Here is a 26,645-nt window from a genome sequence, read left to right on the forward strand (position 1 = left end):
TGAAATAAATTCAAATAATCATGTAGTGGTAATTATAAATTACCTTCTTTACAAAAAAGGGCAAAATATTTCATTAATAATAGAAAGTTACCGATTATCTAAAATTCTAAATAAATTCCAACTTCCAGTTTTGATTAAAATACATGTGATTTATTTACAATAAATTCAGCCCAGTGTTTTTTCATAAATAAAAATGTAAAACTAATAGTGTTCAGAAAAATAATTCTGTAAATGATAATATAACACTAATGAATTGTTCTGAAAATGCTATTTTGTACAAAAAGTGGAAAACTACTATAGCAGACTCATCCTTAGAAGGGAGGAAGGCCCCAAAACCAATCTGGCTGGTTTACCAACTACAAAAATATCAGGCACTTTAGCACTGCTGCAGAGAGAAAGTGAGGACTCCTGTCAGCCTTCTAACAAACTGACCATGATGTCGCAGGTTCTAGGCTAAGTCCCTTCCAGAAGGTAGGGACGAGGGGAGGACCATTATCTCAACTAGTAGTACACATGCTCGGTTCCATGCAAACCTGAGTAATAATAGTAGGAGCGTGAGCTCTAATACTGTGTACCAAAATACGTTCCCTGGCCTGGGTTATGTTCCAGTACCGCACTAGCTTTCCGACGTAAATGTGAGGAGAGAGCAGTCAATGTCTCTCGAGACTACGCCCAAACAGTCTCCCTGGGGTTTGGTGACTTCTTCCTCATCATTGGGGTAGCTGACGCAACGTCCGAAGGTTTGTCAGAAGGTTAGGTATTTGATACACGAGTGCTGAGTGAGGGGTGAAGGAGAGCACATACATTTCATTTCCCACTTTCTAGACTTTACATCCATTGAAGATTTCAAAGACAGTGACAACAATACAACAGCAGTAGAAAACAGGATCCTCCTCATCATCAGGTGAGAACTGGCTAATGGTACTGTAAGCATCTTTCACAACTCCACAGGCAAAACAGCTGGAGAAGAGGGTACTCCATGGGAAGACTTGAAACTCCTGGCGTCAGCCAGCAACTCCAGAAGCTATTGATACCAGAAGATGGCCACAACTTCTGCAGGTCCAAGTCTGAACGCACACACGTCGTCGTCAGGCAGCTCAACAGCAGGCATACTTTGAGAGAGGTAGATGAGTATTACCTTCTCTAGGGGATGGCAATACTTCTGCTCCCTTCAAAGAACACCCAAAGGAGCCAGACCTGAGGGAAGTCTGAAGTAAACGCTGCATGTTTTAAGCTACCCGAAGAGAAAAAGCAGCAACACAGTTTCTTCGACATCATCTTAAATTTATTCATCTTCTCTGCAAACTCTACCCACTGCAGAGGAGGTCATGTCCTACACATCACAGGGGGATGACTGCAAACAGTCATGCCCCTGGAAAAACTACAAAGTTGGTGGGGAGCCACTATGGCTTTACTCATGAACCTGACACACTTCTGGCTAAGTTTCCCAGGGCAAGGCTGCATGTCTGCTAACAGAGTTCCCATTAACAAAGTAAACTAGAGGGACACTCAGTAAAGAGAACACCTTCACCATGCAAGGCAGTCTTATTTTGCTCCTAACTTCCTTGCATACTTGTACTAAAATGTATTTTCTTCAATATCTAATGGATTTCTCCTTGGGTCATATTCCACAGGTCCACAGTTTAATCTAAATTGGTTCAGTAGTTTTTGCATAAGGTTGTTCACAAACACAAAATTATTTAACAAAATATTTGCTCTTTACTTTACATTTCAATTATTTTCAAAGAACTGCTGCATACTTGTACTTTGATGTACTTTATCCAAAATGTTACAGATTTATCCTTGGGTTATGGCTAACATGACTACTAAGTTTGGTGAAAAAAAAAACAGGTACAGTACTATAGTTGAGAAAAATTGTCCACAAACAAATAGGTAAGCTAAATAGATGGGTAAATACTCATTGTAAAATCTTTGTTTTTGGCGAATGCAAGAAAGGCAATGCAAAAAGACAGAAAAAAGATTAAAGCAGCCGAAGTTCGAGGCAACAGAGAAGTGTTGTACATGTGAACTGCAGCCAAAGTCAAAATGAGGGCTCCTCTGTCAAGCAAGTAGGAGGGGCTTAACCTCTACTTGACAAAAACTAGAATCACCTCATTAACTCTTTTACGTCCAGGCTATTTGGAAATTTGCAACCCTTAACCCCCAGGGGTTATTTTTTTCGAAGCATATTTTGCAGTATATTTTTTTTCAAATTGCTCTAACAGCCTTAATTTACGTCATAGAGAAGTCAGGTTGGTCTCATTCTCTTGGAAAATGCCTGAAGTTTCTCAAAAAATTATCAAAAATATGCAAAAAAAAATTTAAATAGCAGTTTTTTGCAAGGACGTATCGGTACGTCCATGGGGGTAAAGGGGTGAGTTTGTGAAACGTACCAGTACGTCCTTTGGGGGTAAAAGGGTTAAAAGACAATGATTTGCATTTGTGTAGGAACAAACATCAATTACGATCATTCGTAACATAAGTTAATTTTCAGTACAGTATCGTATTCTTTTTAATTTCACTAATTTCTTTGGCATACCTTTTATCTTGACCATGGCAGACTTGGAAAATCTGGACGAAGCATCAACTGCCAGCTGTATTCCACCATTGTACTCTAGCTCCACTAAGATATCTATTTGCTCCAAATTTGACGAGTCAGGATTGAGATTCACGTGCTTCGCCGTGACTGCTCGGATGACGGGAAAATTCGTTCCTAAATTCAAATCGCGAATCTGGAAAGATCAAGTAGATTTTGCAGATGTTGAACAGTAAATTGCAAATTTTAAAAAATAAATTTTATTTTTCTCAGCTGTACAAACCTGAGTCATTTAAAATGGGTATGTGACCCACAAAACAAAAGAAATGGACAAGAGTGTAGATTCAATAATTTTGACAGAAAGCAGAAATACCTATTCCTGGAACAGAAAAGTCATTATCTCTACTTTAGATTTGAAGTAGACATGTGTAGACAACCAAATGACACATTGCAGTTCAGATCAGCTGTGCAAAGTCATCTTTATTGGATATATCCAGGAACTGATTACTAAGGAATGTATGGGAGGTAGTAAAGTAATATGATGTTTCAGAGCAAAATGAATAGTTGAGACTTGCTAAATGATTGGCTAGTTGTAGTTATTCCAGAAAAGACCATATTCATTATACTGCTATGATAGCAATATTGATTTGAGCGGTGTATAAGTACAGAAAAGAAGAGAATAAGAATGAATGATTGGAGAGGTATGCAAGACCAAAAATCGCACCATCAGAGGATGATAAAGAAGTACGGAGAGCAGAGGAAATCTTACAAGTTAGAAGGTGTAACAGAGTTTCGAAAAGAAGGGACTGAAAAGGGATGTTTGAATGAGATCAGAGAAACATTTGGAAGGCCATATGTTGTAAAATAAATGTTTGATCAAACTACAGTAGTCAAGTTCATTAGTAAAATCTATGCTCGAGTTTAAAAGTAATGTATAGTATAAGTAAATTAACTACATAGAAAGAAAGATAAAAGCATAGCTCTACTCACTCCACAGAGGGAATTACTGTAGTAGAATGAAGTTAATGAGTGTGATGAGGATCCAGTTAAGTTACTGAGAAAATAAGCAATTGATTTTAGCTGGAATAAGATGAAATCAGAAATCCCGACCATGCATATGAATGTGTAAAATGAAAGATGACATATCACAGAAAAAACAAAAACACAGAGGTAAAAGTGGCAAAATTTTAGTGATTGTGTCTTTCTGGTATCGCACCAAAAATCATGTGTGATATTTAGATGTGCCCAATCTGTAAAATAAAACTTTCTCTGTCTAGAGAGCACTTGGGGTAATTAATTCTGATGAACTCGCCACCTTACGAAAGTTGTCCTCCGCCTCGAGAACTGGGAGGTTCAGGGAAAAACCCGTCAATAGACATATTTTTCTCTACGTACAGTGCAGAAGGTGCCTCACCAAATTTACTCAACTTTCAGATCACTCAGAGAACACACAGAAACTCCTCCTCCTCCCCCAGCTCTGCCGTCACAACCACCCACAGAGGATTTATACCTGTAGGATCCGAGGAATCCCCTTCTACAGTGCTGGCAGAGTTTCCTCAATCATAATTGGAGAAGGAGAGTCAGTGAGGTCTACCCTAGGCATTTTACTCAGTAGAGAAATAGAAGCATCTTCCTGCTTGACTACTGCACGTTGATTCTTGCACCTGTAAGGAGTGTCTTTCCCTTCCTTTCCCAGCTACGGTACAGGAACGGGAGAAAGGGATGGTAACAAAGGATGATCATGCCAGAACATCTCTGGTGAGATATGGTTAGTATAACATTTAGCAGGAGGAAGTGGAGGCTGAGTTAGGGTCAAGATCAATTAGGACCAAATGGTACTCCCCTTTAAACCTCTCACTTTCAGAAGATGTGGTAATGCATGGATCTGGAAGATGCTAGGGAACAATGGGAAAGGGTCAGGATGTTTCTTTCTTTCCATATGATGTTGAAGTGGAACTATGTTCATTTTCAGAGGAACCAGAACGTTTACGCTCCTCTTAGGAGTTAATCTAGGAGGTAATCATCTACTCCCTAGTTTGCAATTTGGTTTTCGTAAAGGCCTTGGAGCATGTGATGCCCTTCTTACAGCTGAATCTCCACCCTCACTAGCAAAGTTTTTGAAGGATTCTAATACTGTCTTTATGACACTAAACCTAACAGTAACCTTTTTTAGAACCTTGTTTGAGTCGGGCTTAGCAGCTAACACTATTACTACCATCAAGTCTGCCTTGAAGAAGATTTTCCTAGTCGGCTTAAATATAGATCTAACTGATTCATTGCTAGCTTCAATCCCAAGAGCCTGTGCCAGACTGAAACCATCCCCTCGTCCTAGCTCGATTTCCTGGTTTCTCAATGATGTTCTTAAACTAGCGTCATAAACCATCAACGATTCATGTGGGTATATCCCTCTACTCAGAAAAACTCTCTTTCTCGTGAGTTTAGCATCTGGCGCCAGGATTTCGGAATTAGCTGCCTTATCAAGAGATCCAGGCCACATTGAGTTCCTTCCATAGGAGAGGTCCTCCTCTCCCCAGACAAGGTCTTCTTGGCCAAAAATGAAGACCCTCAGAACAGATGGTCCTCCTGGAAAATTATCCCTCTCCCTCAGGATCCCTCCCTATGCCTGGTTACCACTCTAAAGACTTTTCTATCAAGGACTTCCTATAAGACCTCGGGACCCTTGTTCATCAGAGAGCGGGGAGGGACTATAACTTTGAAAGGGATCAGACAACAGATCTTGTATTTTATCAAACAGGCTAATCCAGAGTCCTTTCCTCACGTCCACAACATTCGGGCGGTAGCGACCTCAATAAATTTTTTCCATCACATGAACTTTACAGATCTTTCTTAATATACCGGATGGAAATCCCCCTCAGTGTTCAAGCGGCACTATCTTAAACATCTAGAGGCCCTTCAACTCACTACCGTAGCCGCAGGGAGCGTGGTATCCCCCGGACAAATTCCTGAATCCAATATCTTCCACCATCTTCCTCTTACCTACCTCACTCACAGTTCCTACCTGAGTTCGGTTTGTTATGTCACACCCATGGGTGCTCCCATTTCGTAACATTGTTTATCTATATTATTATTGATCATTTTACTTTTGCCATATGAACTGTATTTCTTTAATGTCCAGGTTTACATAGTATGTTCTAGTAGTTGACCTTAGTTGGTGTTATTTAAAGTTTACTATTCATTTGTCTTCCCTTACTGGGACATTATATCTTATCATTTTGATGTTATTAAAGACTACCGTCTTCTACTACAACTCTTGATTAAACCACGAATTGTTATGTTGATTTTAATTCGTTCCCTTATAGTTGATGAAGTTTGGGTTCGTTTCTCTGGTACTATTTCACTGGCCGGCACAGGTTGAGCCCAGAAAAGGGATTTTGACGAAGGAAAAATCTATTTCTGGGCGAGAGACCTGTGCCGCCCAGTGAACCCACCCTAGTTGCTCCCCCCCTGATCAGACCCCAAACTTAAGGGTGCTGTAAGGAGTGATGGGCAAGCGTGGGTAGAGTTAGTAGTACTGATCTGCGCGGCAGGGGAGGTTGAACCGCACCTCACTATTGAGGGATTTCGAAGAGGAGAAGTCTAAATGGTACGAGACCTCTGGTATTTCGCCCCAGTATATACCGACACCATTAGGTGAGCGAGCTAGTTCAACCTAGCATACCTATACATTTTTTCTCTGGTAATATTAGCAGTTATATTCCTTAGAAATGGTGCAATAGGAGCATTTCACTGGCCGGCACAGGTCTCTCGCCCAGAAATAGATTTTTCCTTCATCAAAATCCCTTTTTTAAATATAAAACTTACCCGCTGGTTATATAATGGCTGATTGACAACCATTGGTGGCGGGTCGGAGACAGCCGTATGATTGGAAATTTACTTAAGAGTTACATAAACAACTTAAGCGGTTCTAACCTGATAAGGAAGCTGACAGCAATGCTCTGCCTCATTTTGTCTGCTATCCTTAGGAGATCCAGTAATCCACTCGGGGTTGATGATCTCTAGGAGCTGTCAAACGATACAACCACCAATAACATGACAGGACCTCAACTAATACCCTTGTTCCGGGCGCTCTTTAGGAACAAAATGACCCCCTGACTAGGTCAAATATTGCGGAAGATTGCCGAGTAATCTTCACGTACAATCATAAAAATATATATGACGGTTCCAAGAGAAGAACAGGGGTACTAGGAATTAAGGGAAATGTAGTGGAGAATGTTTCACCTACTACTGCACTCGTTGTTGGAAGTGATCCCAAAACGTAGACGTCTTCATAAAAAGACTGGACACGGTAAAAGTAATGCAAGGTGAATACAGGATTAACCCTTCACAAGGCTGTAAATGCGATGCTTTGCAGAGAACAGTTTAGTTTAAAAGTTACAGAAGTTTCTACAGATCTAACTTCGTGAGGCTTTACTCTTTCAACATCTCATGATCTGTCACCCAACCGTGCGGAAGAACCTTTGTAATCAAAGTCCTGACGAGATGATAGAATGTTTTAGACATGGATAGCACAGGCTTCTTGACCGTGCACCCAAGAGTTATGAATAGACTCTTAACTTCTTTGTTCTTGTCCCAATAAAACTTCATCATTTTAATCGGGCAAAAAACTCTTCTCAGCCCATCCCAAACCAAATTCGAGAGAATAGTGATCCCGAAAGATTTAGGCTATGGATGAGAAAGATGTTTGTTAATGACCAAGAATCCAGGTTGCAAGGTACCTATGGCTTAACCAATGTGAAGCCCGTGTTCTTGCTAAAAGAGTGAACTTCACTGACTCTCAACTATGGTAGACTTACTCAGAAAGTCTCCAAAGTTAGGCCTTAAAAAGAAACTAAGTGTAAAGGGTCAGATCTGTCACTGCCGCGAAACTCCAGAAACGAACCCTAAATTTCAGGCTGGCGCATCTTGCTGATGCCTCCAAGTCCTCACAAATGATCTGAGAAGACATATAAGGTCTCTATTTGATAGATCCAATCTTCTGCGTCTGAAGACAGATGCCCGCATACTCCTGTACCCTTTGATGGTCGAGGAGGAAAGAAAATGTGTTTTCTTCTAAGGTCTAAGAAAATATAAGCCACTTGTGTTAGAGTTACCTAATGAAGAGCCGGCTCTAGCTCTACGCCACTCCATAAAACACTCTAATTGGGTTGGAAAACCTTGAGGCAAATGTCCTTTGTACAAGCGAAAGCCTCAGCTGTCTCCTTCAAATAACCCTCTAGATCTTAGGGGTTTTCCGAAATACTGGAGGAAGCTAGGCCTAAAGCTTGAAGGTTTAACATAAAACGTTCGTGATCCTGACACAGGGAAAAGAACTAAGGACATGCTTCAAGCATGCACCCAGCATGGTCCCAGCATGGTCCCAGCATGAGTCCAGTATGGTTCCAGCATGAGTCCAGTATGGTTCCAGCATGCTGCCTACACAACATGTCGTGAGAGAGAATCGGGATCTAGAACCGCCTCCCAAAACTCGTCCATATCGGTCGCAAGAAACCGATATTAAATCTAGGCTTGTTGAAAAGAAGCATCAACAACATGAACCTCGTGCTGTGAGGTTAAGACCTGATCGTGTGTAAACAGCGAGTGTTCAACAAACGTAAAGCCAAAGCTTGACACAAGGGAGCGTAGGCTGCGAAGCCAGAGAGACGCGAAGGCGAGACAATAGTCTGTTTATACAGCTGTGAGAAAAAGGACTTGACTGTATGTGTCTAGCATGCGACCATAATGTCGCATGTGCTTGCATTGCCGTAAGGTGTCAGCGTGCTGTATGCGTTCACCTTGTCATGTGGATACAGCGCTGTGTGTGTGCCCCGCTTGTTGTAAATCTACAGCGTGCTGCGTGGAGACGACAGCATCTTGTCCGGTCATTGACGGAAAGACGGAACTGATTGCCGAGAGTTGTCCGCGTGTAGGATGCGTCCGCATGAGGGAGAGTCACGCGTTCCGCAGACCGCGAAAATGGGACAACTTGTTGAAAGGATCAACTTTGACTGTCAGCGTCCAACATACAACCAGGCTGGCGTCTGCGTCTGTGACTGCGAGAGGGAGAGACCAGATCTTGCGTCTGTGTCTGCGTGACGTCTGCCATAAGAGAGAGACCAGACTTCTACAAGCACCCGCTCTAACGCTTCTTGTAACATGAGCCCTGATCGGAAAACCATTTCTTCGATCTCTGGTAGTCCTTAGACTCTTTAGGAGCAAAATTTTCTCCCCCCGAGAATCGTAAACGCTAAACACAGATGAAATAGACCTCTTTTAGCTCAGACCAAATCTACACTCGCAGGGTAGCGAGTGCGCCAACCCAAGCATGGGCGAAGGCCGGGAGAGAACATCAACCGCAGTCCTGTGAGCAACTTTGGAGAGTCCCTATGACATTTCAAGCGCGCCTTGTGCGCGAACTGAACGTATCCAATGCTGTGAGATACCGTCAACAGTAGTCGCTAGACCTCAGAAGAAAGTAATAGACCTTTCCCCAAACTGGGGGAGGGGGAGAAGTGTGAACAGAAGCAAACTGAGCACCTTTTCCCCCGAAGAACTATTTGTCTTACACGATTCTGGTGCTGACACGTCGCCTTCTTCCGAAAAGAAAAAACTTCTGGCGAACGTTAGATACTGCAGGATAAGTTAATAGAAAACATACGACTCCTGAAAGGACTAAGACAAATTGATTGGTGACTACTAAGTCTAGGTTTTGCATCCTTCGATGAGGGCAAAGTCTTTCCTCCCTGAAAGTGAGTCAGAATCCAGAGGAAGAGCTAGGATTATATGTGACTAATCTGACTTCCGCTTCTCTCGCGGAAGAAAAACCCACTCGATTGCTTCCTGTTTAAGCATCAAAAAACGTTTGCTGCGAAGGTAAGTTCTGTTCGCGTGCATACATGATGAGTAACTTCCTAATCTGAAAGACAGGGAAAACGTAGAATGTCATTCTCGTCAGGGAACTGCATTCTAATATGCAGAAAACAGTTACAAGATCCATTATACCATAGTAATGACGAACTGATCGCTTCAAGACATTCCAACTTCCCTCTTTTCAAGATACTATGTCACATGGTTGTGATGTCATAGCTCGCCAATCATAGGCGAAGAAAAGAGCAATACTTCATCATTCCAAAGTGGAGAAAGAACGTCTTGGACTGCATCAACAATATCGCTTGGCGGAAAAGACGTTAAATGCACAAGGTCCGCAAAGAACCCCAGCCTACCAACCTTCCTTCTGCCAAGGGTTGGAACGTAAGGAAGAGATATAGGACTAGGGGCAAGATGAACACGAACAAACACCTCCTCCAGAGCACTGCGCTATGTTTACGAGTCACTAACAAGAGCGGTTTAAAAAACATAATACCTTAAATCATAAAAGATCTGCCCGTGGTGGGAGATATACTTTTACGTTCTATTCTCATAAAGGCCTTAATGCCCTTTCTATTGTTGCAGCTGCAAGTGCTGTATCAATCTCTACAATAAGGTTCGTTATTTTCGTGAGAATGATTTAATGTGAATTTATTAATTTATTTTACCATTATTTTACTAGGCCATCGTTCCGTAAAGGAGCCCTTTGGATTAAAACATCTTGCTTTCCCAACTAGGGTTATAGCTGGCTTGTAATAAAAATAAAATAAAATAAATAGCGACACCATCAACTCAACTAGCGAAAACTCTGAAGTCGGAACGAGGAGCAGTAGGTAAAAAATATGAGGGAAACTCTTTAGAAAAATTCTCATGAGTTTCTGAAAGCTATTCCCTTCCTTTTACAATCTCTAACCTAGGAAGAGAAGTCTTGTTTCTTAGGAATCCACTCCTTAAGCGTCCACACTGACGTGGGGCTTCATTCCATTCCGTCGACGTTCCGTTTCCTTTGCCGCACCGTTCCGATGACGCTTCGCTGGCTCTGCTGCCTGGCAAACGTCGGCGCGTCTGTATAGACTGATACTAGGTGCTATGAGCAGTCGGTTTGCGTCGAGCAGGTAATCGAAGTAAAGCATCCACTTTCCCCCACCATTGAACATTGCAGTTGGTAGGCCGCCTGTGACACAACGAGTCCTCACCATTAAAGACATGACGCCTGTGCGACCGTGTCAAAGACAGGAATCGAGACACCCAACCGCACTGTTAACGGCAGGCTGAAAAGACTGCATAAACGAAGATAGATGCTGTTTCATGCCTAACTACAAAGATCAAGGATCAACCTTAGGCGAAACGTATTAAGCATTAACTTCGTCGATCCATAGCGCTTGCCACTGTCGAGAGACGACACTCATTAGGCGGAGGTGGCGGCACTGCGTCTGCGCCGCATGAAATGTAACACACGCAGAACGAATCTAATTTTGTTTTCAGCCTAGTGCCTTTGACAACACTAATACCTCGCTTTATCCATAGCGAGGGTGAGCGTTCTGGTGATCGACAGAAAACGCTCGAGAGGACTTCAGTTCGGGTCTTAAAAGACTGTAACGCCTGGGTACCCTCTCGATTCCTTTCGCCATTCGACTTAACTTCTCCCCTGGGTCCGGGAGCTCGACAGAGGTCTAAGGCTAGGATAACGATAGATCCGAATAGAAGCACTCTCCACTAAATAAAATTCACTGCACAATTTATCACTAAAAAATTTGAACTTTACTCTTTGGCACAAAGATAGTTTCATAATTACCTGAAAAACAAAGTATACACTCTCTCAAATGAAATGAACTCCGTAGGGAAGGACTTATAATTCTGTCACTGGACAATTGTTTGAATGGGAATACATAAGTACTGAATCCCATATAAATGTAACAAAATATTAAATATCAAATATTAAATATTACCTTAGTAGGTATAATATTTGTAAAATAAAATAAACCCTTAAATTAAGGAATTCCAATAAGAAATGAATCATCATTCGTATTGATTGGAACATTTACACTTAATATAAAAACAATCTTAGTATTCCACCAGGGAAACAACGATACATAGAATCATGCGTTACATCGATTCGTATAAACATTAAGTTAAATTTAACTTCCTTTAATTTCTAACTAAGGAAAAATACTGAGAGGAACAATTAATTTCAAAACAAAATGTTCCTTTCATATTGTACAACTAAAAAACTTGAGAAGTAAGAAGAATGTACTATTCATAAAAATCTCTACAAAATATCGTAATATTGTAACAATACTGATAACTGCGTAACAACTGAACGCTAGTTAATCTTAGCAAACAGATTGAAGATTACCTCAAAAAAACTATTAAAAGGATAAAATTTTCTTAAATTAATAATACTTTAATCAAATTTATAACTTAATATTTCAAAAGAAAGTATTCACTTATAATTCTTTGTTAAAGCAAGTCCTACTTATGGCCTACGACATAAGGCAGTGACATCATCAATGGAAGAGATGTTTACCTTCGTCCTATGCTTTCGTGAGGTTTAAAAAAGGTCGATAAACCTTTTAATCTTACCTTTTAAATTATAAATACGTGATCACATTTCAAATAAAAGAAAAAGGCGAAAGCCATAACTCAAAAAACGTTAATACATCACCAAATAACGTCCAAACAAAGTAAAAAGCGAGAAAGAATTTCCAAAAGAACCAACAGCCATGCCGGAGGGGAAAAATCTGAATTGGTTGAGTATAGTTCTACCTGTGGTAAACCTGGCATATCTGGCTAAGCTGCGCAAGAGATTTTGAATTTCCTGCCATTATATAACCAGTGGGTAAGTTTTATATTTAAAAACAATTAACACAAAAGCAATGAAAACTTTGAGGGCTAACAACGGACGTCTGAATGCCACCAAGACCAGAGACGGAAAGTTCCCCACTTTGAGCCTGACCCTTTCAACCTTACATATGAGCAAGTAGGGCATGCCATATTGGTAGCCTGATTCTCGATGATTCTTCATCAGCCATACAAGCCTGCACACCAGAGTACCTCCATTTCAAAGGACAAAGGTTTGTTTAGGGTAGGAACAAATATAGGGTAAATATAGACATCCAATTGTATTGGATTTATGAATTTGAGCAATATAGTCCAGCCCTGGGACTTGTGAGACCATTCAGTGACCAAGTACAACTAGGAGAAAATCCTACTGTTGCACAAGGAAGTGAAAGTTAAGTTCTGTGAAGAAAGGAAGCAGGAATGGTGGTAATGCAGAAGTAAAGCAAGAGCAACTAGGGACCGAAGGAATGCTGCAAAGATACAATTCACCATGTGAGGAATACAGAACTTCGACCCTGTTCATTTAAAATACATTGAGTATAATCTATTACCTTGTATAGCATCAAACAATAAAAACTTGTTAACAACAATAACAAATGCAACTATTTCTAGCCCACTGCAGGCCAAAGGCCTCAGACATGCCAATTCCTGTCTGGGATTTGGCCAGTTTTCCTGACAATGCTGGCCAGTGTGGATTGGTGATGGTAGGAGACATTGGTCTGATTGCTTACAGCAAACAAACCTAGTATGGGTGTCCCTGACTAGTACAGCTTTGTTGATCATGACGATACACAAACCATTTCACTATGTTAAGATATCCCACTTAGAAGGGGAACAAAACTTAAATGTTTAAATAATATGTTATTTTCATTATAAAATGACAAATTCGTAGATAATTTGTATTTTTCTCAACTAAACAAACCTTAGCTATTTACATGGGGTAATTACTTCGGTGTAGCTGAAATGACGAGCCATAAGAATTTTAATGAGGGTTTACTACCCCTCCGCTAGTTAGCGAGGGGTAGGGAGGGGTAGCTTGCTACCCCTCCCCCCTCACACACACAGTACGTGCTCCACTTTACTTAGAGGTAGGACTTATCTTGGAGGACAGGGCTGGCGGGCAAATGTGTGTAAATAGCTAAGGTTTGTATAGTTAGGAAAAATACAAATTATCTATGAATTTGTCATTTGTTCCATAACTGAAATACAAACCACGCTATTTACATGGGGTGACTTAACCCTTAGGAAGGGTGGTAAGTCCCTGCCAGTACTGGCTTTGGCTTGCCCGGGGATTCCATATTCGAGCGTTTAAGTACTCGGACAATAGGGAATCCCTGCTCCTCGCTAGCGGTTGTGAAATTGCCGCGGCCTACGTAAGGTGTGTGCGAAGGTGAAAAGTGACTCGTCCTAGGAAGTTGACCTGGAGTTCCTCAGAAGGAAATCTAGGCAAGGACTCTCCCAATACCACCTCATCAGGGTATGGGGACATGACAGTATTACACTTAATACTAGGAAAACAAGGAAGCATGGTCTACCTGCAGTGGTTTGAGGTCAGCTGTGTAGAGAACCCAGGATACTGCTTTCTCCAAGGGAGGAGAGGATGAAGAAAAGAATAAGGGCCAGACAGATCTTTTCATTCATGCAGACTAACACTGGATAACAATGCCTTCAACCTTCTTCTACTTGTCCATTAAGGAGCCTGAGGTTTAGACCAACTGTTGTGCAGCCACCACAGGGCCGATAGAAAACGTATCGAGCCTCCTGTGGGTCACGTCTTGCAGGTAGTGGGCTGTGAAGGTGGTCTGACGCTTCAACACCCCCGCTTGCAGGACCTGCGTCACTGAATGAAACTTCATGAAGGGCAGGGACGTAGCTACGCCCTTGACATCATACGCTCTAGGGCGATGTGACGGAGAAGGGTCAGGATTCAAGGCCAGGTGTATTACCTTGCGAATCCAGGCTGAGATGATATTCCTGGTGACCCTTCTCTTCGTTTTCCCAGTGTCCACAAACCAGGCTTGAACCTGGGGACAAACTGCAGCTGTTCTCTTAAGATACAACCTCAGACTCCCTACTGGCAAGGTAGGAGATGGTCTGGGTCATCTGTTACAGGACGGAGACTCGAAACCTGGAAAGAGTCGAACCGCGGGTCCGGCACTCCCGGGTTCTGAGTCTTGGCAACAAAACTCAGGGACGAACCTGAACGTTACCTCCCCCTATCTCCTTGAATGGGCGATGTCGTATGAGAGACCATGTGACTCGCTTGGCCAAGGCTAAGGCTAGCAGGAACACTGTCTACCCGGTAAGGTAATGATCTGGAGCCTTACGTAGTGGTTCGTAGGGAGGTCTCTTTAGAGACTTGAGGACTCGAACCACGTTCCAAGGAGGAGGTCTCACTTCCGACTGAGGGCTGGAGAGAACATGGCTTTGTATGAGGAGAGAGAGTTCCAGCGAGGAAGAAATGTCTATCCTTTGAGCCTGAAGGCAAGACTTAAGGCTGAGAGATAGCCTTTCACTGCCGAAACTGAAAGGCACATTTCATCCCGTAAATACACGAGGAGCTCCGCTATTGCTGGAAGTGGCATCATGTGGAGGGATACCCTTTCCACGACACTGACCTCAGTAAACTCGCCCCTTCACCTGGTAGACTACTGCGGAAGACTTGCACAGGTGTCCAGACATCCTGCTCGCAACTTGTTGCAAAAATCCTCTCTCTTTGAGGAGATGCTGGATAGTCTTCCGGCATGAAGTCGAAGCGAATCTACGGCTTTGAGGAGGATGTTGGCATGTGGTTGTGTGAGTAACCCATGACGTGGAGGGCGTTCCATCGGAGGCTCCGTAAGGAGTTACAGAAGGTCTGGTGAGCCATTCTGCGAGATGCCCTAGCGGAGCTATGGAGGTCATTGAGAGACTGACTGATACTCTGGTCTTGTAGAGTACTCTCCTCATCAGCCAGAACGGGGGAAGGCGTACACATCGATGTTGTCCCACCGTTGTTGGAAGGCATCTTACCAGAGGGCCTTGGGGTCCGGGACCGGGGAGCAGTACAGCGGGAGCTTGTAGTTCAGAGCTGTAGCGAACCGCTCCACAGTTGGGGAACCCCACAGAGTCAGGACTTTGTAGGCTACTTGAGGATTCAAAGACCACTCGGTATCTAGTATCTGTGTTGCACTGCTCAGACTGTCGGCCAGCACATTCCTTTGCCCGGAATGAAGCGAGCTGCTAGGGTGATCAAGAGGAACTCGGGCCATCCCAGTATCTCTACTGCAAGATGGGATGGCTGTCCTGAAAAAGTACCTCCCTGTCTGTCTGAGCATATAAGCCATCACTGTGGTGTTGTCGCTCCTCACAACCACAGAGTAGTCCGCCAGGCTTGGCGATGCTACTGAAGTGCCAGAAACACGGCCTTCATCTCTAGTAGGTCTAGAGAAGGTACTTTCCTGGTTCTGACCACCGGCCTGAGGTCCTGTGGCTCAGAACGTCCCCCCCCCCTTTCTTTGACCCATCACTGGAGGTTCGTTTGTTCCGGTTGTCCCATAGGGATCAAGGTGTCCGGGGAGTCGTGTCCCTGACTCCACCGCGACCTGAGTTGCCATTGGAGAGAACTCATCCTAAGGCGACTGTTGGGAACCAGACGGGCCAGGGAGGAGAAATGGTCGAGGAGACGTAACCACGTTTGGGTTGGAAGTTCTTCTCGTGTGAGGAAAGGTCTCGCGACCTTCCTCAGCCTTGCTATCCTGTCGTCTGAAGGGAAGGCTTAGTGGAGATTGGTGTCTAAGACCATGCCTAGGTATACCAGACTCTGAGAGGGCTGCGGAGAGGACTTCTCGATGACTACCATGATCCTTAGAACTTGGCAAAGTCCGAGAAACTTGTCCCGATGGCGAAGAAGGGTTGCCTTCGAGTCTGCTAAGATCAGCCAGTCGCCCAGGAAACGGAGGAGACGGATGCCGATCCTGTGAGCCCATGAAGAGATCAGAGTGGACACCTCGGCAAACACTTGAGGTGCTGTGGAGAGACCGAAGCACAGCACCTTGAACTGGTATATCTTGTCTTCCAGGCAAAATCCAAAGTACTTCCTTGAAGACGGGTGGACCGGGATTTGGAAGTACGCGTCCTTCAGGTCCAGTGTACACATGAAGTTTTGTGTCTCACTGCAAGACGGACCGTGTCTGCCGTCTCCATACTGAACGGAGACTGTTTGACAAACCCGTTCAGTGTCGTGAGGTCGATGACCGGTCTCCAGCCTCCAGACGCCTTCTCACAGGGAGGAGTCGATTGTAGAAGCCTGGGGACCAGTTCACAACCTCTTGGAGGGAGCACTTCCTCAACACGGTCTAGACTTCTGCCCGGAGGGCCTGTCCCTTTACCGATCCCTACCCAGGGAGGAGGGAGGGTCTCGTTACTGACACTGGATCTATTGAAGGAGGCAAGCTCAGAGAGGTGGCCCTCGGCCTTGTCTCTTGCGCTCTTCATACTCTGAGACCAGGGCAAAGCTGCACTGGCCCTAGGGAGTTCCTGAGTGGCGTAGAATCGGTCCAGGACCGTATCCTTCCCTTCACGAGGAGGAATCTCTGGGTCAAGACCTGCCAGAACGCGTGTTCTGACCCCTGGAGCTCTCCTCCTGATGGACTGGCAGCGAGGTCTCCCGTCCCCAGAGGCTCTTCCTGGGGAGACTCGCAGACATTCTCCACGGGTCCATCTGGTTCCTGTCGGGTCCTTGCGGAAGACTTGGGCCTTTGGTTCCCTCCTAGGAGAGAAACAGGACTCCAGCAATGAAGGATGTAAGGCTTTCGCCCCCTCCGTACAAGAAGATTTCTCAGGAAGAGGCAGGGATTCCCCCATTGGTGTGATGGGGGAGAGGACCGGATCTTCCGGCCCTCCTGGGGATGGGTAATGCTCATCCACAGGGGAGGGAGAGGAAGTCTGAGGAGGGATAGGAGCCTGCGTAAGGACTCGCGAAGAGACAGGATAGTCCTTGGAGGAGATACCACGTCAGGGATTCCTCTCTCCCTCTTCAGGGGGGGAGGATGTTGCTACTGATTAGTGACCCCAGTCAGAAAGCACAGGCTTTATCGCCTGCGTAAGCGCTTTGACAACGGTGTCAAACCAGGGTTGCTGACTGCCGTCGTGCTGTCAGATAGTCCCTCTGGAGGGAAGGGGATCATTCGATCCCTTGGAGGAGTCGACACATGAAGGTTCGCCTGTAGAGAATCTGCAATGAAGGGAGAAGAGTCCTTAGACCTGTCCGGAAACCTCCCCTCCTCCGGAGAGGGTGCCGCTCTGCGCTTGCAGGGAGGGGAACGCGATGGTGGCCTGACCGCCAGAATCCCTAATGTAATTCGGACGTGATCGTGTTGGAGATCGGTGTGCCGATCACGCTGATGATCGCGCGGGAAGCCCAGTTCTGGGTAGCGCGTGAATGAATCGTGCGTAGCAGGATATTCGCGCTCGCGTGCACGCGTACTTGCGTGAGCGTGGGCGTATCGGCGATCGCGCGGGGAAACCATCGGTGCCCGCGCGGATAATCCTCGGCGCTTCCTCCCGTATGAAGATCGTCAGCGCTTGCGCGCAAAAAGAAGATCGTGGGTGATTGCGTAGGGGAAACCATCCCGCGCGCGGACGATCTTTGGCGACAGAAGATCGCCGGTGCTTGCGCGCGACAGAAGATCGTCGGTGATTATGTGCGGGAAACCATTGGTGCCCGCGCGCGTACGATCTTCGGCTATGTAAGACAAACGTCAGCGATCATGCTCGCGGACGATCTTCGGCACTTACGCGTGTGCGAAGATCGTCGGCGATCGCGCGCGGGAAACCCTCGGTGCTCTCGCGCAGAGAATCTTCGAGGATCGCGCGCGGGCAAGCGGAAAACCGCGCGCGGGCAAGCGGGAAACCGCGCGCGGACGATCCGCGATGATCACGTAACGGCAACCATCCCGCGCGGGGACAAACCTCGAGGATGGTTTCCCGCGCGCGGAACGATCTTCTGCGCTTACGCGCGTTCTGAAGATCGTCAGCACTTGCGCGCCTAGCGCATATCAAAAGATCGTCGGCTAACGATCTTCAACGATCGCGCGCGGACGGACCTCGAAGATCGCGCGCAGGAAACCCGGACGATCTTCAGCGCTTACGCGCGAGTGAAGATCGTCGGCCCTTGCGCGTCTAGTGCGCAACAGAAGATCGTCGGCGAGAGCGCGTGCGCGCGTAACTGTGTGCGTGCGCTAGGTTGAAGGATCAGCTAACTCGTAGATCAGGAACTGGGATGTGTCCATAAAAGGGAGGGCATCCCCTGAAGAGGACCAAGGCAGGTCTGCTTCAGAGAGCCGACGATCAACTGGAAGTACTGCTTAACACTCCGAGAAGTGGTCTCTGTGAGGGACCTCTCTTGTGAACGGGAGAAGTGTCCTTCGTAGAAGAGCCTTGGAGGCACCACAGGCTGAACCGCTGGTGAGCACCTGTGTGCTATCTCAGAAACTCCAACGATGTGCGCTAACGCACAGGGAACGTTGGTAACAGCCTTTGAAACAGGATGTCTCTGGAAAGCAGTCTCAGGAACAGCAGGAACAGCGGCCGAGCGCTAGCGCGCAAGAGAACGTTGGCGCGCAGGGGATACCTGGCACTTAAGGGACTTACTCACGATGTGAGAAAGCCTCTTCTGCCCCGGAGGGAATGAAGCCCGTTGGATATCGGGGAGTGTGGGCGCCCAAAGCGCGTCAGCAGCCAGGAACGGATACGGCAGGTCAGCAGGTCCACTGAGGGCACGAGAGAACAAAGGTCTAACGTAGCCTGAGTAGAGAGGCCCCGAAGGGTTGAGTTGCGAGACCCCGAAGGGTCAGCGCAACGAGAAACTGAAGTCTTCCTGTCACTAATCACCGAAGTGTAGTCGTGACTAAAGTTACGAGAGCCCGAGGGATCTGTGTAACTAATGTTACGAGACCCCGAAGGATCAGAGAAACGAGAAACCGAAGTTTCCCTATCACTAAACACCGAAATGTTAGTGACTGAACAGCAAGCTGTTTCAACAGGAACAATCCTCCGAAGAGGAGTCTCTATGAGTGGCCTCTCTCGCGAACGAGAGAGGTGAACACTTCGTAGAAGAGACTGGTGATGGTGCCCCCAAGGGCCGTAAGATCAGCTGACGTAAACAGGAACAATCCTCCAGAGAGGAGTCTCTATGAGTGTCCTCTCATGCAAACGGAAGGAGACACTTCGTAGAAGAGACCATAAGGAGCAATCCTCCGAAGAGGAGACCTTAGTGCGGCCTCCCTCGCGAATGAGAGAGGGCAAGACTGATCCTGCAGCTGCTCAGCCCCTTGAGCAGAGCTACATTAGCGACCACTCAGCCCCGAGAGCATAGTCGCTTAGTACCATGGTCCGGCCTTGCAACCGCTCAGCCCCTTGAGCAAGTTACAAGGGCGGTCGCTCAGCCCCAAGAGCATAACCGCCAAAGGACCAGGAAAAAACGGTAAGAAGGGAAGTTAACTAACTACCCTTGGAGGCAACCTCTTTATCATTCTAGGATGCACTGAAGAGCTGACAGTAGTCACGGGGGAACTTCTAAGAGAAGAGAATGCCCATGACAATGTCCTAGAGAGAAGGCAGCGACAGCAGACTCCCCAGGTATAAACAGGACAGCTCTGCTTCGAAGGCACACTACAGTACACGAAGAAACAGCATCGTAAACTGGGAAATAAAAATGAATAGTTATTTAACAGAAATTCCCCCGGGTGAAACTCCGAAGAATAACCCCGAGGGAAAGAAAAACATATAAACGTAAGTTAAGGTATGCGCTCTCCTCCCCCACTGACATGCACGGGCGAGGGGGGAGGGCGAAAAACTTAACAAAAACAGAATTATAACAACTAAATGAAGCAATGTGGAATGTGATGAGGTTATATGGAGTTGGTGGAAGGTTGTTGCAAGCAGTGAAAAGTTTCTACAAAGGTAGTAAAGCATGTGTTAGAATAGGAAATGAAGTGAGCGATTGGTTTCCGGTGAGAGTGGGGCTGAGACAGGGATGTGTGATGTCGCCGTGGTTGTATAACTTGTATGTTGATGGAGTGGTGAGAGAGGTGAATGCTCGAGTGCTTGGACGAGGATTAAAACTAGTAGGCGAGAATGATCATGAATGGGAGGTAAATCAGTTGTTGTTTGCGGATGATACTGTACTGGTAGCAGACACAGAAGAGAAGCTTGACCGACTAGTGACAGAATTTGGAAGGGTGTGTGAGAGAAGGAAGTTGAGAGTTAATGTGGGTAAGAGTAAGGTTATGAGATGTACGAGAAGGGAAGGTGGTGCAAGGTTGAATGTCATGTTGAATGGAGAGTTACTTGAGGAGGTGGATCAGTTTAAGTACTTGGTGTCTGTTGTTGCAGCAAATGGAGTGGAAGCAGATGTACGTCAGAGAGTCAATGAAGGTTGCAAAGTGTTGGGGGCAGTTAAGGGAGTAGTAAAAAATAGAGGGTTGGGCATGAATGTAAAGAGAGTTCTATATGAGAAAGTGATTGTACCAACTGTGATGTATGGATCGGAGTTGTGGGGAATGAAAGTGATGGAGAGACAGAAATTGAATGTGTTTGAGATGAAGTGTCTGAGGAGTATGGCTGGTGTATCTCGAGTTGATAGGGTTAGGAACGAAGTGGTGAGGGTGAGAACGGGTGTAAGAAATGAGTTAGCGGCTAGAGTGGATATGAATGTGTTGAGGTGGTTTGGCCATGTTGAGAGAATGGAAAATGGCTGTCTGCTAAAGAAGGTGATGAATGCAAGAGTTGATGGGAGAAGTACAAGAGGAAGGCCAAGGTTTGGGTGGATGGATGGTGTGAAGAAAGCTCTGGGTGATAGGAGGATAGATGTGAGAGAGGCAAGAGAGCATGCTAGAAATAGGAATGAATGGCGAGCGATTGTGACGCAGTTCCGGTAGGCCCTGCTGCTTCCTCCGGTGCCTTAGATGACCGCGGAGGTAGCAGCAATAGGGGACTCAGCAGTATGAAGCTTCATCTTTGGTGGAAATGTGGGAGGTTGGGCTGTGGCACCCTAGCAGTACCAGCTGAACTCGGCGGAGTCCCTGGTTAGGCTGGAGGAACGTAGAGAGTAGAGGTCCCCTTTTTTGTTTTGTTTCTTGTTGATGTCGGCTACCCCCCAAAATTGGGGAAGTGCCTTTGGTATATGTATGTATGTATAATTATGTAACTGATTTGAATGTTCCAAGAATCACAGACCCCCGAAGGGAAGTGTTCCCCTAGCTGAAAAGTTAAAAATACAATTAGATTTCATAAAAATAACTGAGACAAATAAAACGAAATAGCGACTCGGCCCGAGAAGCTATCATAGAAGACGTAGTACGGAGTAAGAGGTGAACGACCTCGAGAGAGGGGCCGCTCTCCATGAAGGCAACCATGGTGGCCTAGGAGTGAACGGCCGTGACCAAGAAGAGAATCGTGGTGGCCTAGCGCTAAGCCGGCGATCACTCTCGTAGACGTACAATACACACACCGCACAACTCTGAAAAGGAAACTTACTATATTCTATACACAAGAATATATATAAACATCAATAATGTTTAAATATATTAAGTATAAGAAAAAGTAAGTTAAAAGACAAAACATTAATGGCCGCCAAGCGTTCCGCTCGCCATCCGAGCCAAAAGTAAAGTGGAGCACGCACTGTGTGTGTGAGGGGGGAGGGGTAGCAAGCTACCCCTCCCTACTCCCCACTAACTAGCAGAGGGGTAGTAAACCCTCATTAAAATTTTTATGGCTCGTCATTTCAGCTACGCTGAAGTAATTACAGTACCCCATGTAAATAGCGTGGTTTGTATTTCAGTTACGGAACAAATAAATTTTTTAACATACTTACCTGGTAGTTATATATATAGCTTACGTCTCTGACGTCACGACAGAAATTTCAAAACTCGTGCCAATCGCCGATTGGATAGCCAGGTGTACCACCTGTGCACCCTAGCGAGGTACCTTGAAACCATTCCATGTTTCCTCATATCTTCCATGCATCTAGTCTCTAGAGGGGAGGAGGGTGAGAATTTAATTATACATAACTACCAGGTAAGTATGTTCAGAAATTTATTTTATAATGAAAATGACAAATTCGTAGATAATTAGTATTTTTCCTAACCATACAAACCTTAGCTATTTAAAAGGGGTATTACTTTCGGGGTGGCTGAAATGATGAGCCATTAGAATTTTAACGAGGGTTTACTAACCCATTGATAGTTAGCGGGGGTAGGGGAGGGGAGCTTATTACCCACCCCCCCTCACACACACCTGTGCTTGAGCTCACTTTGCTTGGAGGTAGGACTTCACGGGGGATAGGGCTGGAGGGCAAGTTTGATTAAATAGCTAAGGTATGTATAGTTATGAAAAATACAAATTATCTACGAATTTGTCATTTGTTCCGTAACTGACATAAAACCCACGCAATCTAATAGGGGTGACTCACCCCTTAGGAAGGGTGGACATTCTAGCCAGTACTGGCTTTTTGGTTTTGCCCGGGGGCTCGTTATTTGGGTGTGTAGGCACTCAAAAATAAGGAGTCCCTGCACCTCGCTAGAAACTTGCTACGCAAGGACTGCGGCCTACGCAAGCTGTGTGTGAAGGTATAATGAAGTGTGACTCGTCCTAAGAAGTTGACCTAAGTTCTTTAGATGGAAACTTTAGGCTAGGACTCTCCAAATACCACCTAGTCAGGGTATGGGGACGTGACAGTATTACCTTAATACTAGGAACACAAGGAAAAATGGTTTACTTGCAGTGGTTTAAGGTCAGCTATGCAGAGAACTCAGGATGCTGATTTCCCCAAGTGAGGGGAAGATAAAGAAAAGAATAAGGGCCAGACAAACCTTTTCATTCATGCAGACTAAAACTGGGTAACAATGCCTTCAACCTTCTGCTACTTGTCCAATAAGGAGCTTGAGGTTTAAACCAGTTGTTGTGCAGCCACCACAGGGCCGATAGAGAACGTATCGAGCCTCCTGTGGGTCACGTCTTGCAGGTAGTGGGCTGTGAAGGTCATCTGATGCTTCCACACCCCAGCTTGAAGAACCTGCGTCACTGATAAATTCTTTTTGAAGGCCAGGGAAGTAGCTACGCCCCTGACATCATGTGCTCTAGGGCGACATGACAGAGGAGGGTCTGGATTCAGGGACAGATGAATCACCCTACAAATCCATGCTGAGATGGTGTTCTTGGTGACCCTCCTCTTAGTCCTCCCTGTGCTAACAAATAACGCTGGCACCCGAGGATGGACTGCAGCCGTTCTTTTGAGATATAGCCTCAAACTCCTTACTGGGCATAGTAGGAGATAGTCTGGGTCATCTGTTACGGAACGGAGACTCGAAACCTGGAATGAGTCGAACCGAGGGTCAGCTACTCCCGGATTCTGAGTCTTAGCAATAAACTCAGGGACGAATCTGAACGTTACCTCCCCCCATCCCCTTGAATGGGCGATGTCATACGAGACACCATGAAATTCACTAACATGCTTGGCTGAAGACAAAGCTAGTAGGAACATTGTCTTCCAAGTTAGGTGGCGGTCTGAAGCCTGGCGTAATGGTTCATAGGGAGGTCTCTTAAGAGACCTTGGAACTCGAACCACGTTCCATGGAGGAGGTCTCACTTCCGACTGAGGGCAGGTAAGTTCATAACTTCGTATGAGTAGCGAAAATTCCAGCGAAGAAGAAATGTCCATTCCTTTGAGCCTGAAGGCTAGACTTAAGGCTAAGCGATAACCTTTCACCGCCGAGACTGAAAGGCGCATTTCTTCCCGCAAATACACGAGGAACTCCGCTGTTGTTGGAATAGTGGCATCGAGTAGAGAGATACCCCTTCCACGACACCAACCACAGAAGACTTTCCACTTTGCCTGGTAGACAGCTGCGGATGACTTTCGCGGATGTCGAGACATCCTGATCGCAATTTGTTGCGAAAATCCTCTCTCTGCGAAGAGATGCTGGATAGTCTCCAGGCGCTAGGTCGTAGCGAAGCTACGGCTTTGTGGAAGATGTTGGCATGTGGTTGCCTGAGTAGATTGTGTCGTGGAGGGAGTTCTCTCGGTAGTTCCGTTAGGAGTTGCAGAAGGTCCGGAAACCATTCCACATGATGCAATAGCCGAGCTATGAGGGTATATTGAAAGATTGACCGATATTCTGGTCTTGTTGAGTACCCTCCTCATCAGACAGAACGGGGAAAGGCGTAAACGTCGATGTTGTCCCACCGTTGTTGGAAGGCATCTTGCCAGAGCGCCTTGGGATCCGGGACTGGGGAGCAGTACAGCGGAAGTTTGAAGTTCAGAGCTGTTGCGAATAGATCCACAGTCGTGGAACCCCACAAAGTCAGGACTTTCTTGGCTACTAGATGATCCAAACACCACTCGGTACTCACTATCTGAGACGCTCTGCTCAGATTGTCAGCAAGCACATTCCTCTTGCCCAGAATGAAACGTGCTGTTAGTGGAATCGAGTGGACTTCGGTCCATCTCAGCATCTCTACTGCAAGATGGGATAGCTGCTTCAAAAAGGTACCTCCTTGTTTGTTGATGTAAGTCACAACTGTGGTATTGTCGCTCATCACCACCACAGAGTGACCCGCCAGGTATTGTTGGAACTATTGAAGGGCCAAAAAGACGGCCTTCATCTCTAGAAGGTTTATATGGAGGAACTTTTCTGATTCTGACCACAGGCCTGAGGTTGTGTGGTGCAGTACGTGGGCCCCCCACCCTTTCTTTGAGGCGTCCGAAAACAGCATCAAATCCGGGGGGAGGACGAGAAGATCCACTCCTCTTCATAGGTTTTTGTCTGTCACCCACCACTGGAGGTCCGTCTGTACCGCAGGTCCCATAGGGATCATGACGTCCGGGGAATCGTAGCCTTGATTCCACTGGGACTTGAGTCGCTACTGGAGGGATCTCATCCTGAGGCGACCGTTGGGAACTAGACGAGCCAAAGATGAGAGGTGACCTCGGAGACATAACCACGATTGGGCTGGAAGTTCATCTCGTCTGAGAAAGGGGCTTGCGACCTTCCTCAGCCTTGCTATCCTGTCGTCTGATGGGAAGGCTTTGTGGAGATTGGTGTCTATAATCATGCCTACGTATACCAGTCTTTGAGTGGGAAGCAGAGAGGACTTCTCGAGATTTACCATGATCCCCAGATCCTGGCAAAGTCCCAGAAGTTTGTCTCGGTGTTGAAGAAGGGATGACACCGAGTCTGCTAGGATCAGCCAGTCATCCAGATAACAGAGGAGACGGATGCCGATCCTGTCTGCCCACGAAGATATTAGGTGAACACTGGTGAAAACCTGTGGTGCTATGGAGAGACCGAAACACAGCACCTTGAACTGGTAGATCTTGTTGTCTAGGCTGAATCTTAAGTACTTCCTTAAAGACGGATGGACTGAGATCTGGAAGTACGTGTCCTTCAGATCCAGTGTACACATGAAGTCCTGCGGTCTCATTGCTAGTCTGACCGTGTCTGCGGTCTCCATGCTGAACAGAGTTTGTTTGACAAACTTGTTCAGAGCCGAGAGGTCGATGACCGGTCTCCAGCCTCCAGACGCCTTCTTTACAAGAAAGAGTCGACTGAAGAAGCCTGGGGACCCGTCGAGGACCTCTTGGAGAGCGCCCTTCTTCAACAGGGTATGGACTTCTGCCCGAAGGCCTTGTCCCCTTGCTGATTCCATGGCAAGGGAGCTCAATGACACTGGATTCGTCATCAGGGGAGGTAGAGATGTTGTGAACGGGACGCGATATCCCTGACTGATTATGGAAATCGTCCAGGAATCGGCCCCGAGTTGCTGCCACCTGTATGTGCAACTTTGTAGGCATCCCCCCCACTGGTGGACATGCAGGGGGACTGCCAATCCTAGCGTTTGCAGCCTAGGCTGCTCCCTCTAGGATTTTTGCCTTTCCTGTCCTTGACAGGAAAGGGCTTAGACACCACTGTCTTCGCTGCCGTTGTCGGTTTCATCGTCTTGGTAGGAAGGGACTCCTGGGGTGCTGGAAGCTTATAGGGCTTGGATGTCAAAGCCCTATGCAGAAGGGAGTCTTGGTGGGACTTCCTCCACCTCTTAGCAGAATGTTCCACGTCTTTAGGCTCAAACAGATTTGTTCCTTCCAAGGAAGAATGCCTGAGCCTATTTATCTCGGTGCAAGGGATCTTCTGATGGAACCTCTCAGCCACCGCATCCCGACGTTTACGGATGGTGTTCGCCCACAAGTTCGAGACTTGGTGGGCCAGAAACTTGATCGTGCGAGTGCCTGAGAGGAGGAACGTCTCAATAGCTTTCTTGGTACGTTCTTTGGAGAAATCCTCAGAGCGTATCAGGATACCTAAGGTCCCTAACCAGATATCCAGCCACGAAGTGGCTTGCATAGCACACTTCGCAACCTTCTCCT

At 46.1% G+C, this 26,645-nt stretch overlaps 1 protein-coding gene across 4 annotated transcripts in view; it reads right to left on the bottom strand.

Annotated features, from left to right (window-relative positions):
- Nucleotides 1–26,645, bottom strand: part of LOC137632989 (PDZ domain-containing protein 8-like) — a 454,088-nt gene that overhangs the window by 242,197 nt on the left and 185,246 nt on the right. For all 4 annotated transcript variants that reach the window (XM_068365143.1, XM_068365144.1, XM_068365141.1 and 1 more), the window contains exon 4: nt 2,540–2,732. In XM_068365143.1, coding sequence (XP_068221244.1) covers nt 2,540–2,732 — 193 coding nt within the window. The remainder of the gene's footprint in view (nt 1–2,539; nt 2,733–26,645) is intronic.

The sequence above is a fragment of the Palaemon carinicauda genome, chromosome 42, assembly GCF_036898095.1.
Source record: "Palaemon carinicauda isolate YSFRI2023 chromosome 42, ASM3689809v2, whole genome shotgun sequence".
NCBI classification, from domain to species: Eukaryota; Metazoa; Arthropoda; class Malacostraca; order Decapoda; family Palaemonidae; genus Palaemon; species Palaemon carinicauda.